The sequence below is a fragment of the Amphiprion ocellaris genome, chromosome 5 (genome assembly GCF_022539595.1).
Source record: "Amphiprion ocellaris isolate individual 3 ecotype Okinawa chromosome 5, ASM2253959v1, whole genome shotgun sequence".
NCBI classification, from domain to species: domain Eukaryota; kingdom Metazoa; phylum Chordata; class Actinopteri; family Pomacentridae; genus Amphiprion; species Amphiprion ocellaris.
Genome location: NC_072770.1, coordinates 8,208,547 through 8,222,483, shown reverse-complemented (window position 1 = coordinate 8,222,483; position 13,937 = coordinate 8,208,547). Strand labels below are relative to the sequence as shown.

The window sequence follows — 13,937 nt, the reverse complement described above, 5'->3', positions numbered from 1 at the left end:
TTGCCTCGCTGAGGAGCAACCAGATGTTCTCATCATGCTGGGCATGACTCCACTCCTCCTCAGCCTGCATCTCCACAAGTACGCTAGGAAGGTCCAGTTTTCTGTGGCCCCCTTTCCTCTTGCCTAGACCAAAGACAGAAAAGTGATCAGAGTCAGCTTTAATGGCCAAGTAAGTACACAATATACACGGAATTTGGTTTCGGCTGTTGGTGTCATCCTAGGAATATGGAAGAGAATAATAAAAAATAAACTATAGAAAGAGGAACAGGGAGGAAAAAGAAATAGTAGTAAAATAGAACACAATATAAACAGAAATGTACAGCTAGACTGGAATGTATGAACACATTAGCAAAATGGTAATTGCTATAAACACAGTAGTGGTGATTTTTGTGTACAGGGCTCTGTAGTCCAAATGTCCAGGGTGAGTGGGGTCTCTGATGATGTTTTCTGCAGTCCGTACTATGGGCTGTAGTCTGTTTCTGTCCTGCTGTGTGGTTGATCCAGAGGTGCACAGGACAGATCGGATGACTGCAGTGTAGAACTGGATCAACAGCTCATGTGGCAGGCCATGTCTCCTCAGCTGTTGTAGGAAATACATCCTCTGCTGAGCCTTTTTCAGGAGGTCCTGAGAGATTGTAGTCCCCAGGAGCTGGAAGGACTCCACAGCTATGATGTGATGTGTTTAGCCACCCGTCCATCCATTTTCAATCATGATCATGTCTTTGATACTTTAATAAACTTCTGGCACTCTTCGCTTTAACCAAAGCACAAGCAGTAACTCCTCCACCACAAACAAAAACGACGTGGTGTGAACTTCATTTCATCCTGTGCACATTTTGGAGTTGCTAAGAAGAGCTGTGTTTTCTCATTTTTATGTATATTTTCATTCAGTTTCACAGCTACCTAGTGACTATAAGAAGAATGGTTGCAATACTACACTGCACCAGAACGTAAATTAATTAGAGTGACTTACTTGTTAAGTCAATGGAAAATAAATGCAGCTGCATGTGTTCTGTTTATGTGTCACTGCAGCTACATGTAGCTTTCATCAGGCGTTCCTGAGCTGGCTGCTGCACAGTTTGCATTTACACCTGCCTGAATTCTTGGTCGTTGGTCTCACTGTTCTGATCATGCTTGCAGGCATTTACACCTGTAGTAATAATAATAATGCGAAAATCAACCATGCTCTCTGTTTACCGTGTCTTACCGGTGATAAGACGGTGCTGTTGACAGGGTCGGTGTCGAAGCTGGTGCTGGAGAGGAGCTGCTGCTGGTGGTGGAGAGGAGACAGGGCAGCCGGGGGCTCCGCGACGGAGGTGGAGTAGGCTTCGCATGTGGAAAGGGATTCTTGAACAGAAATAAACACTCACTCTAAGTACAAGAAAAACACGGCATGCTGACTGAAGTATTAGCTTCTGAGAGCTAAACGTTAGAAACAGCAGCACGAAATACAAGCAGAGCACGGAGTTAGCGCCGATGGCTAACTAGCTATCTTATTGTCTGCTCCAGGAGACAACGACGTTACTTTCTAAAAATACTTGTTTGCTTAAAAGAAGCTTGCCACCAATGGAATAAATGATGTATAAGTTTCTTGAAGTCACAAAACACTCACCGTCCTCGAACGTCTCCAACAATGAAGCGGCTGAGTCTCCCTCCTGTTGCTCGCCGGTGCGGTGCCAGTAAATAGCTTCCATTAAACCTCTTCCAACACCTCCTGGTTGACCCACGCCGGCCGTTGTGGTCCTGGGTGGACCGATAGTCACTTTTGAGCTTTTTCAGCTTCTCCCTACACTGCTTCTGTCCTCTTTATATACAGTCTACTGTATATGTGAGCGGCCATCCGCTCAGAGACCTCCTGATAAACTTTCTCCGTCCAGCTCTCTCTGTATTCTTTGGTCCACCACCAAAGACAAAGTCTCGACCTCTTCATTCACCCACGGTACAGGTCTGGCTGTCACATTAAAATTATGAAGAACAGAGAGTTTCGTGAAGAGCAATGCACACCGTCGCTGTTTACAGTCATTTTTTAATGCAGGATTTTGTTTTCGTGCTGAAGTTGCTCTGTGTCGTCACTCCCTGTCCAATCAGTGGCCTGCACTATGTAAACGCCACATTATCGGCTCATCTCAGCTCGCTGGGAACCTCAGCCGAGAAGGTGCTGAAAATTAGTCCGTATGGAAACGCTCGCTAACAAAGATGAGACGAGCCGTACCGTGCCGAGTAGATGCTTGTGGAATCGCGGCTAAACAAAGACGAGCGGAGCCGTGCCGCGCCGAGTAGGTCCTAAAGGAAAAGCGCTCGACACTCCGAGCATCGCTGCAATTTGACAGGCTGGTAATCCACAAAGAACGTGATGTTCCAGAACTTCCCTCGGTATGCCAAACGCCCTGGTCCCTGTGTGTGCTCCTGTTGCACCCTGGTACCAGAAAACCGGCGGAGTACTTCCTCTAAATTTGCAGTCACTCTACGGTCAACATCTTGGTCGGAAAGTGCGGAAATAACTTCAACAACTTCAATAAATTCCTCTGCTTTACACGCTACATGCTCGCGGTCAGCAGGTCCTGCTTCCACATACTCTGCAAGGTCTAAAAGATCTCTCACCAACTCTCTAGAAAGTTCACAGCGACTCTCCCTCTACACAGCCACCATGTTTAGAAAGACTTCTACTTCCGGTTTCAAGGCAGACAAAAGCAGTGGATTAGACTAGATTCACGTTAGTCCCGCCCACGGACTTTGACGGGCGAGGTTGACAGATAAAATTAATTCATGATCCACTGCAACACAAGGACCATGAAATAATTAATTAAATCGTGAAATAATGAAATATGTTTTTTACTTAAAATAATTGTTATTTTAATAAATTAATGACATATTTAATAACACATTTATGTATTTAATTCCAATTTTAATTAATTAATGACATATTTAATTCCAATTTTAACTAATTAATGACATATTTAATTATTTAATGATATATTTATTTAATAACACATTTAAGTATTTAATTCCAATTTTAATTAATTAATGACATATTTAATTCCAATTTTAATTAATTAATGAAATATTTAATTCCAATTTTAATTAATTAATGACATATTTAATTAATTATTTAATGATGTATTTATTTATTTAATTTTGGCACTTTTAGTCCTCCATACCAGTGTAGTATTTTTACTGTCTAGTATTTGTACTTTTACTGCCTGTTGAAAGGAAGCTGGAGGTCTGAACATCTTTGATTCCTCTGTAACTTTACCCTGTTCTCACCTCTGAAGCTGAGCTCGACCTTCCTGTCGGATCGACCCGGCAGGTTGGAGATCCTCTTCAGGTTCACAGTGATGGACATGATGGCCGACACCTGTCTGTCTGTCTGTCTGTCTGTCTGTCTGTCTGTCTGTCTGTCTGTCTGTCTGTCCATCTACATGGCGTCTCTGACCCGACTGTCTCTCAGCAAGTGGAAACTAACTGCAGAGTTTCTGAGTAACTGTACATGAAGTCTGTTAGGGCAGGTCCTCTATCATGTTTGAGAAGGCAAATAGAGTTGCTCAACAAGTTTCCTCCTTGGAAAACACACACACTACAACATACACACTGCTACACACACAAAAGCAAATTAAGACGGTATTTCAGAGGCGCTACAAAAACAATGAAGGAGGTCATTTATGCCACAGTTTTGTCTGTAAATGAGATTAATTCTGTTCATCAACTAAAAATAAATTTATTTATGATAATAAATGTTTACAAAGTTCTTTAACTGACAACACAAGACCCACAAGTCAAGTCCGTCCTGGTATTTATACATTTTAAACAGATGTTTCAAAATTCAAGACTTCCCAAACAGCCCATAATCTGCTGTTTGCCTTTTCCCCCTTTCAACTATGAAGAAACTTAAAAATAAATAAATAAAATGAAGTAATATGTAGGAGACAGACTGAGGTATAGGTGCACTGTCTAAGTGTGTGTGTGTGTTGCAGAGGCGGTGTTTCACCTGGAGTGGGCGTGTACACGTGAGAAAGGCTGTGCGTAAAGGCGCGCGCTCACCTATGGCACAGATGGAGAGTCAGGGTCGGGCATAGCCGTACTTTTTGTTGACCGCATTTCATTCTTCCATAATTTAATTATATGGTTTTTCTTGTCATGTTGCTCATACTGCTGCGCTCTGATAGCCCTGTCGTTTTGTCCTGCAATAAATGCACCAAAATGTATCTTCGGATCTGAGCGTATTTGTACCTATAAAACTCCTTGCGCGTCTCCAATATACGAACCCAGGACCCGACCTCACACTCTCAGCGGCTACAAGGTTTGGTAAGGGGAAGCCACAACATAATAGTTCTGAACCAAAACCAGCTGAATTAAAGTTACTCTCTGGTTTACTGTGGCTGTTTCTCTGTTTGTTAAATCAGACTAAAATTAAAAAATTTAATGACAGTGATGACAAGTTTGTAATAAACAGGCTCATATCTGAGATCTGGTAAAACGTAGACAGAAAATAAAGATGCAGTCTGGAATAAAGTTTAATTTTAAAGCAGCAGCTCTTCACACTGAAATACAACAAAGAGACTTTTCTTCTTCTCCCAAGTTGTTTTTATTGGATTCTAACATGCAGCAGTCGACCAGACGTGATCTTACTGGTTATACTGTTTAGTTATACTGGTTAGTAGATGATTGAAGAAGTTACAGCTGGTGGTCACATGATGCTGTTTAATCTCAGCCTGCAGAGGAGAAGCACAGCATCATGGGAGGTGTAGTTCTTTAACATTTTCCCTCATAGTTTTTCTTCCTGAACTGAAGCTGTGATGTTTCCTCCTTTACGTGATGACATCACAGCACCATGTGACCTTTCATACAGCAGAATTTAGATCTGGGCCTGTTCCATATAGTCAGTTTACCAGATAATCCAGGTTTATTCCAGTTAGTCTGACTTACATTTGGAATATTTTGGCTCCATAAAGCAAATTCAGCATAGTTCAAGCTCAGTTATTCATACTGAAAGCCTGATGTTGTGAACTTAAACTGAACTTAACAGGACCAGTTTAGCCACAACTGATTTGCTAGCATCATTCAAGTCAAGTTTTAGACTTTGATTTCAATTTTTCTTAGCCTTTTTATGGATCAGGCCACAGATCTCTATTGTGATTTTCAGATACAGCTTTACTTCATTAATAGTTGCTTCAAAATAAAATGTAAAGCTTCTTTAAAACAAGATTTTCCTTCGGCAAAGTAGAACCCAAAAAGTGAAAAAAACTGCAGATCGACAAAGTTTGCCTCAAAGAAATCTGCAGCTGCTTGGCAACGACATAAAAACCAGAACTCATGGTCCATTTAGTGCATCTCAGCTGATGAAGCTCCTACAGAATCTGGTTTATCGGAACAAACTTTACAAAGTAGTTGGTAGGATTGTTTTCTGGAGATAAGTTAATGAAAGTTCCCCACATAGAACATGTTTCTAAAGATGTTTCGAAAACTGTGGATCGAGCTAAGCTTACCAATGTGCAGCGCTTTGAGATGATAGACGTTGTGAATTGGCGCTATATAAAGGAAATTAATCTGAATTAAACTGATTAACGGATCAGGAAAACAGAAGAAAACTGGATATTTTCACTGGATAATCCCATTAATCCGACTTCAAAGGCAGGTTGCGGCAACACAAGAATAAAATGCTGAAAAACAGAGAAAATGTTCTTGTTTCAAATTTCCGACTCAGAAATCAACACTTTCATTCTGATTTGTCATCTGTTCAATCTCTGATTTAGAGCTTCGTTGAGGAGATGTAGGAGGCAGGTGAAGTTTTCTGCTGTCACTTTTTTTAAAAAAGAAACTGGAAAAATTGTGAACGGTCGCTACATAAAACACCGTTTTCAACTAAAAATACACAACTGATGTTTGACAAAATATTCTGAACTTGCCTTTTTCCAGATCTTTCAACCACATCTCATGGTCTTCCATCTTTCTTTGCTCATCTTAACAAAACCAGATCAATACAAACAATATAAAAAACAAATATAGGATGTCCAAAAAATTCCCAAAATGTATAAAAACTGGATTAAAAAAAGACAAAAATGGCCTCTAAAGAAGTATTTATGATTCTCTGGTTAATGTTTCCTGATAATGTAATTTATTTAAGCATCTACAGCACAAGTGGTGATTAAAAGAGGTTAAAAGGTGAGTTAACCCTCTGAACTCCAAACAACAGTTCCTAGATGAGTGTTTTTCCTCATTTTTCACTGCAATATGAAGTTGAAAACTCAGAATTTTTGTTACATGACTGTTGGCTGCAGTGGAGTCAATAATAACTTTACATTGTACCAAGAAACACAGAATTTTATTTTTTATTTTTACTGTATCTGGTTTGAGCAAATGGCTTATTTTTGGCTAATTTTTAAACGAGACATGTAGAATAAAGCGCTTTTGTTCAAAAATCACAATTTCAAGCCTGAATTTGGTCATTTTCTCAATGGAACGGCGCCTCACAGATGAGTAGTTTAAGGACAGTTGGAAAGTGTAAAAGCCAAAGACTGGCTCTGATGAATGGTGCACTTTGGTGATTGTCTAAACTATTTAAGTTTTGAAGTTCAGAGGATCGAGTCAAATTAAAAACCACAAAGTTCAAGTTAAACCAGAGACTCTTCTCTCCTGTCATTTCCCTATCGGTAATAAAGGCACAAAAACAATAATTCAAAGTCATTTAAAGCGTTTAAAAGTGGTTACAGTTGAAGCGTCTGCAGCGGTGTGTTTTCATTTAACTTTTAATGACATTAAACGTGGCTTTGCTGCAGTAAACATGAGTTTTGACACATTTCAACATCTCAACACTGTTGGTGTGTTCAGGTTATTCCAGGAGTTTAGGAGACAGTTAGTGCAGAAACACAAACATGGTGGACTTTTAAAAACCCCCAGTGTGATGCTGCTCAGCTAATCGTACTCAGATCGTGTTAAACGATGGAGTCTGAGAACATCTAAAGCTGCGTTTCCACGAAACACGCCCTGAATGCTTCGTTCTAGGAACTAATCCAAGGAACTAAAGCTCTGTCTACTTCTAAATCAAGATTAGCTGGTAGTGGCTACAACGCCTGCAATACAATACAAAAGGCAGATGAAAGGAGTTCCTCAAAAGGTTCTCAGTTCCTAGAAAAAGCTCCTGTGGTGGAAATGTGGCTTTAATGATCATCAAAGTCATGTGAAGATGAAACAGAAATCAACCCTAAATCAGAATCCAGTTAGAACTATTAATCAAACTTTAAGGTGCCATGTTGGTTAAATGTTCAGACAGATGACCTGAACGCATCTCAGATGTCTGTTGGCTCCCAGCAAACATTAATTTCATTCAATAAGGCACTTTACTGTCAGACACATCTTTGCTTTAAGAACTTTAATGCTCTCTATGCTTTGCATTTCACATTTCTTACTCCTTTATAATTGCTATCTTTTTCATTAGCTCTTTGTTTTTAAGATGTTTAGTTTTCATCTCCAGCAGGAAGTTCAATTAAATTTTCTGAAAGTTTGCATAACGTGCATTTCATCGTCTGTATGTCGCATATTTGAAACCTAATGAACAAAGATTGATCAAAAAGTCCCAAGACACTGCAACAGACTTTTGGGCTACACTCCCCAAGGTCAGCAGATGAGCTAAATAGAGTTCTTAGGATAATGGGAAAAGGCCATGAAACAGCCAAATACTATAAGATTTTGATGGAATATGGAAGAGATGGAGGTATCTCCTCACTTAGAACAGCTTGGGAAAGAGATTTGGGGGTCTCTTTTAATGAGGAGAACTGGGCTAAGATATGTGGCAACTCCCAAATGATGTCAAGAGATCTGAGGTTGAGGCTCATTCAATTTAAAATACTACATCGATTTTATTGGACACCGAGTAGACTTTTCAGACTAGGTCTAAAGGATACAGCTGCCTGCTGGAAGTGTGGTAGGGATGAAGGTACACTGATACATGTGTTATGGTCATGCCCCAAGATCAGTCAGTATTGGAAGAAGATTCATATTAACATCACTAATGTTATCAAAAGACAATTTGTGCTCTGTTCAAAACTTTATGTTTTGGGGGACTGTACAGTGATGTTTGGTTTTCCACAACCACTGAAACATTGGCTACAAACTGCTATTATGATCGGTCGACAGATCATCCTCAGAAGGTGGAAGAAACCCGGAGAACCCTCTTTTCAGGACTGGACAATGGAATTGGGCAGAGCTGCTGCTTATGAAAGAATGTCATACAGGATACTGGACAGAAAAGAAAAATATTGTCTGAAGTGGGAAATGTACCTCGATAGCATCCAGATGTCACAGTAAAGATCGGGCTAATGCGCAATTATGTCAATGAGCTGGTGCCAGATGTATTTTGTTCTATTTGTTGTTACTCAGCCAGCTTACTCACTGTACTGCCTTCCATAATAGGCTGAGATGCAAATCACCTCTGAGAGTGATGGACCCTTCTTGGTTGTGGGTAGGTGGGATGGGGGGGTTTGAGTGTTGATGGTTTTGTATGCTGATAGACGTGTATGTGGATTCTAAAATTTAAAAACTACAAATCATTAAAAAAAAGCCCCAAGACAGTTGGTGATGTGTCACGGTCACAACTGTGAAACATGTACGAGCAGTAACTGTCATGAGTCATGCTGCGTGACATTCAAGAACATTAAAACCCCCTGAACCGAGACACAATGGATTGACAATGTTCCAATGCAGTTAGAACATAAAAGTTACTCTTCCCCAAAATGAAACTCCAGTTTAAGAGATTCAGCGCATCACAGATGGAGGTTGATTTGTGTAAATAATGTGACTTCTAGGAAGCAGAGTACCGCTGCACAAGGAGACTCCTTTAAGGGGTAAGGCAACCAAAGTTAAATCACATACAGTCTTTGATCTTTACAGGTGCTGTCCTGATACTTTTTGATCAACCGCCCACCTGTTGGCATTTTTGGGCTTTAAAATGATCCCTGAATGGAGACAACCTGCATTCAGATGATAGCATGATGACAAGCTGAACTGAAAACAATGACGACATCATGTGTGAAATGCTGGGAGCCAAGATGGCTGCATCAACAAACATCAACATTCAGGCTGAAGCAGCATCACACCAGCTACACTAAAGTCTACACTAAGGCAACAGTAAAGTTTTTAGTAAAGCTACAAGATTAAACCTATGATCAGGAGAATATAATATCATTCATATTACAGTTTTCCAGCATTAAGTGCAACAGCAAAGTGCAAAGTATTGGCACCTGATGAATAAAGCTACTCAGAGCCTCCACACACACAGGCTGCAGTTCCTCTACTGACCACTAGAGGCTGCTGTGATAAAACTCAGACCGTACTGAAATGAATGTGTAGCGGTGATGTGACCTTCTTCTGTTACTACGGCAACAGTAAGAGCGGTGGAATATGGAGTCAAAATGGCCGACATGATGTGTATTTTGTGTGTGTGTGGCTGTGTGATTATCACACGTGTTCGCAAACACGTGATCTGCATAGATATTTTGGAAGCAGCAGAAGGACTAAAATATAACCAGTAATCTACATTATTATCGTTCCACTTATTGAAGAGAGAAATCTGGAAACACAGCGGATATAAAATTGATTAAAAAAAAAAAAAAACAAAAAAACGGGGATGTTTGCCCCTAGCGTCCTGATTGGCTGGCAGCAGAGTGCTGCTTTGTGATTGGCTGACGCATCAGGTTGGCCCATGAAGATTGGTCGATTTTTGGGTGGAAGCTGGAATAAGATGGAGGTGGGTTTTGGGAATGCAGGTGGTGGGTTTAAGACATGTGGGGGGTTCAGGGTTTGGGAGCAGCTTGTGGTTTCATTGGGTCGAAGCCTCTCATTTTGAAGTAAGACACCAGCTGGTTTGGAACCTCGGCGAGGACAGACTGAGCTAGAGCCGCCTGGGGAGCCTGGACAGACAGAAACATGATGTCAAACAAACATACAGTCAGACTGCAGCTTATTAAATGCAAACATCTTTTAGTTGTTTTCCTTCTGTTTGAACAAAAACTGAGTATCTTTAGGTTGTGGACAAAACAAGACATTTGTAATCTTCATCCACATCTTCTACCATCATCTGACATTTTAGACCAAAAAAACGAATCCACTGATTGAGAAAAAGCTAAGTGCAGTCCTTTAGATCTGTCTTAAAGTGTCTAATTTGTATAATAAAAGCAGTCATTTTCCAATATGAGCACTGAAACTGTTTTTTCTTGCTGCAATTGTTCCTCCTGTTCATATTGGTCATTAATTCTCTGGCAGGAGAAAAAAAAGTTACACCATTTATCATCAAGAAAGCATAAAAACAGCAAGAACTGTGGCATTTAAAATTTTCTGACTGTCTTTGAACTACTATCTGTGACGTACAGCTGCATCAGGAAAGTGATCATTCATCAACATCACTTTATTCTACAAGTTTAATTTAAAAAATTACCAAAAATTAACCATTTTCTTGAACCAGATTCTTTAAAAACCTAAATATTCTGAGCTTATTAATGCAACCGTGTAGCTATTAATGACTCAGCTGCCAACAACCATCACAGGACAAAAAATCTGGGACTTTTCAGCTGAACTGCCTGCAGTGTTTACACAGAGCAGAGAGAAGACAAATATGGATAGTAATTAAAAATGTAAATAGTCAAATATCTAAAGTATGTAGCGCTTCCACTTTTTTAAATTTTTTTTTTACAATCTTAGCAACACCTTGTGGACACTTGGAAAAATGTTGGACAAAAATGTTGATCTCAGAAAAAAATGTGTGGAGGGAGTAAAAACACCCAGAAACTGTTCAGAGTGCAGATGATTAATGTAATAATTTTTCTATTCTATAAAATTAATATGAAGCTCAGATGAAGTTGGGCCAATAGCACTAGTATTAATAGACCAATTAATATAGCAATGGTATAAAATTCCCTCTTGGTTTTCCCAGGAGAAGAAAAGTCACAAAAAGATGGAATCCTGCACTAAAGAACCTGTAAGATATCATCCGATTTATCCAGTTCAGATGTCTGACATTAATAAATCACTTCTGCAGGGTTTAGACACTAAACAGTGACGCAGGACTTCACGTCTCACAGAAAAGGCAAAACTAAATGTTTAAATCTGTCAGAATGGATGCACTGAAACACCTTCACAGCCTCAGACAGGTGAAGAGGTTTAGAGTCAAACTTTGTGACAGGATTTTAAGGAGGACAATGAATCCTTTGTGTTTGTTTTCTCATTATAACCTGCTGTAAACAACACACAGCCTTACGTCTTTGAACTGTCTGTACGGGACGAACTGGACGATGTCTCTGGCGACGGCCTCCCCGACCGTCGACCTCAGCACGCCGTTGTCTCCGTCCAGGAGCTCCATGGCCTTAAAGTCGGCCGGCCCGACCCCGACGATGATGATGGACAGGGGCAGCCGCGACGCCCGGACGATGGCGTCTCTGGTCTGGTCAAAGTCTGTGATCTCTCCGTCGGTGAGGATGAGGAGGACGAAGTATTGCTGCAGAGACAAGCAGACGCAGGTCAAACTCCGGCTGCGTGTTTGGAGTCGGTTTTATTTCTGGCGTTTTCAGGGTGCGTCCTCACTGAGGCGCTGTTGGCCTGAGCGGCGCTGGCGGCGATGGAGGCGACGTGGTTGATGATGGGAGAGAAGTTTGTTGGTCCAGACAGGCGGAGCTGAGGAAGAACCATCCTGTAGGCTTCAACTATCCCTTGAATGCCTGAAAGACAGAAGGAAAGACTGCTTAGCTGCTGAAACCAGAGCAAATGTGAAGACAGATTTGAAATGACTGTAATTCTAAAAAGCTCTTCCTAAAATCTGAACAAGTTTCCTGTTTTTTAGAACGTTTCTTTTCTTTTTTCTCCTGTTGTTCATCTCAGATTCTCTTTGCAGGAGCTGGATCATGAGATTGGAAATAACTGGATTAAACTACCAAACTTAAAGTAGTCAGTCCTCTGAACCTGGCAGGTTGAAGAGGCAAATACACTACCGGTCAACAGGTTTACAACGCCCCAATTTTTCCAGTTACTGTGTTCAAATGTCTGAAAAGCTTCTTTAAAGATCTTCAAACAAAATCACCAGGAAAAGTCAGCAGAGTTTATTGTCGACAAAAAAAACCCAGGAGCAGTTCTTAGCAGCGTCCAGCGCTACAAGAAATACTGAAAACATTGAGCTGTGCATCGGTTCTTATGCTGTCAGCGTTGGTCATTTTTTCCAAGCCTATAGAACACATTATTGAAGCAACAGTTTTCACATCACTATACCTTTCTAAATCTATTGGTCAGATCTTGACATCAGGTTATCATATTTCACCACTAGGTCACACCCTACAGAGGACATTAAGTTATCATTAGGTACACATGTTTTAACTCCATTCTTCAGTTTAATTGCCCCTAACCCATCCCAGACATTTGAGAAAATCCAAAAAAATTCTATATCAAAAGTTATGGGAATAGTGTGCAATGACTTTTGGTGGAGAGTTGTCATACATTTTTTAAAGAAATTTGTAAAACAAACAAAAGAAAAAACTCTTAAAAATCTAACCGACAGACACACGCTGACACTCAAAATTTCCTCAGACAGTTTCGAGTTGTTGTACTGTTTCTGTGGAGGCGCAGGTTTTATATTACAGTGAAAAATGAACTCACAGTGAGTAAAAGTCCAACAAGAACAATTAAAATAACCAGAAGGTTAAAATGCTACTTGCACATTAATACATGAGCATTAGTAGTCTACAATTCTCATATATAATCATATATCAGTCACTTGTTTAACAGAAGAAGAACTGTTAAAATGTTGAATAGACAGCACTTATTCTGTGTTCGTACCTTGGCAGTAGGGGTTAGTGGGGTTGAAGTTCATGGCAAACTCGTGGTGCGCCGCCTGCAGGATGAACAACACCAGAGTTTAATAAATCAGAAATTTATGACACCGAGTGGGTAAAGAATAAAAATAAAGTTACACGGGGAGCTCACCTGGTAATCTGGAGGCAGTTTGGCTCCGAAACCAAATGCTGGGAAAAGTTTATCACTGAAACAAGAAACACAAAATAACTACTGTTAGAGTCAAACTAGTAAAAGCACTTTGGTTCTCTACAAGTATTCAGAATTCAGGCTGTAAGACGAATGAATTAGAGTGTTGGGTATTCATGGTGTAGGAGGTGGAATGAAGGCTCTCGTGTTGGGAAAATGGTATAGGTGCTGAGGTAACGGTGTTTAAAATGTAAGGTTTAAGGTGCAGGAACTAGAGTGCAAGTTCTAGAGTGTAGAATGTGCAATATCACTTAAATGTCAAAATATTCCATATTGTATCACTCCTTAATAACTGCATTATTTCTAAGTGGAACAGCAGAATATTTCCTCTTATAAATAATCAAAAACAAACACTGAAAATTCAGGCCCCAAACTAGCAACTCAACGCCGTAAAAGTAAATCCAGAGAACTGAATTGAGTGATCTTTGATTTCCAATCAGTCTAACTGCATGAACATTGTTCTAAAATGAGGTCTGAACAGCAGAACGTTGTCAGTTTTTGACCTATGAGGAGTATATATGTCTTCATCATGGCTCCACAAGGAAAATAATTGAACAGAGAAACTGAAAAATCTGACTGACAGACTTCACAAAGATGGAAAATGATCCGTGGAGATCAACTAAACATCAGTGAACCACAGTGTCAGCAGTAATCAGGAGGTATAGAAGGAGTCAGTCTGCTCTCAGCTCTCGTAGGAGGTGGTCGCATTTTTCCTCGCTCCGTATCTATCCCTGTTCGTCCCCACACCCTCATGTCTTCTGCTTGCTGCATTTTCGTCTCGTCTGTCTGACTTGGAGTGATCGCTTGGCACTGGACCTTCGAAACACCGATCATGGAATTGATTAACTGGTCTCTCAACGCAATTGACAAGATTGTCACCACAAAGAGCACAGGCCTAGGGGAGCCTACCTGCCCGGATGGGA

General features: G+C 40.3%; 2 protein-coding genes across 3 annotated transcripts in view; both read right to left on the bottom strand.

The window, feature by feature from the left end:
- The window catches only part of fer1l4 (fer-1 like family member 4), a 70,741-nt gene extending 67,255 nt beyond the window's left edge, over positions 1–3,486 (bottom strand). Inside the window, exon 1 of one of the 2 annotated variants that reach the window (XM_055010696.1) lies at positions 3,265–3,486. In XM_055010696.1, the coding sequence (XP_054866671.1) occupies positions 3,265–3,415 (151 nt within the window). In that variant the 5' untranslated portion in view covers positions 3,416–3,486. The remainder of the gene's footprint in view (positions 1–3,264) is intronic. The other variant, XM_035955901.2, reaches the window with a different exon arrangement.
- Positions 3,487–6,666: 3,180 nt separating this feature from the next.
- The window catches only part of LOC111582809 (uncharacterized), a 51,240-nt gene continuing 43,969 nt past the window's right edge, over positions 6,667–13,937 (bottom strand). Inside the window, exons 16-20 of the mRNA XM_055010616.1 lie at positions 12,958–13,012; positions 12,811–12,865; positions 11,569–11,702; positions 11,246–11,482; positions 6,667–9,902 (exon numbers count right to left, since the gene is read on the bottom strand). Of these exons, the coding sequence (XP_054866591.1) occupies positions 9,786–9,902; positions 11,246–11,482; positions 11,569–11,702; positions 12,811–12,865; positions 12,958–13,012 (598 nt within the window). The 3' untranslated portion in view covers positions 6,667–9,785. The remainder of the gene's footprint in view (positions 9,903–11,245; positions 11,483–11,568; positions 11,703–12,810; positions 12,866–12,957; positions 13,013–13,937) is intronic.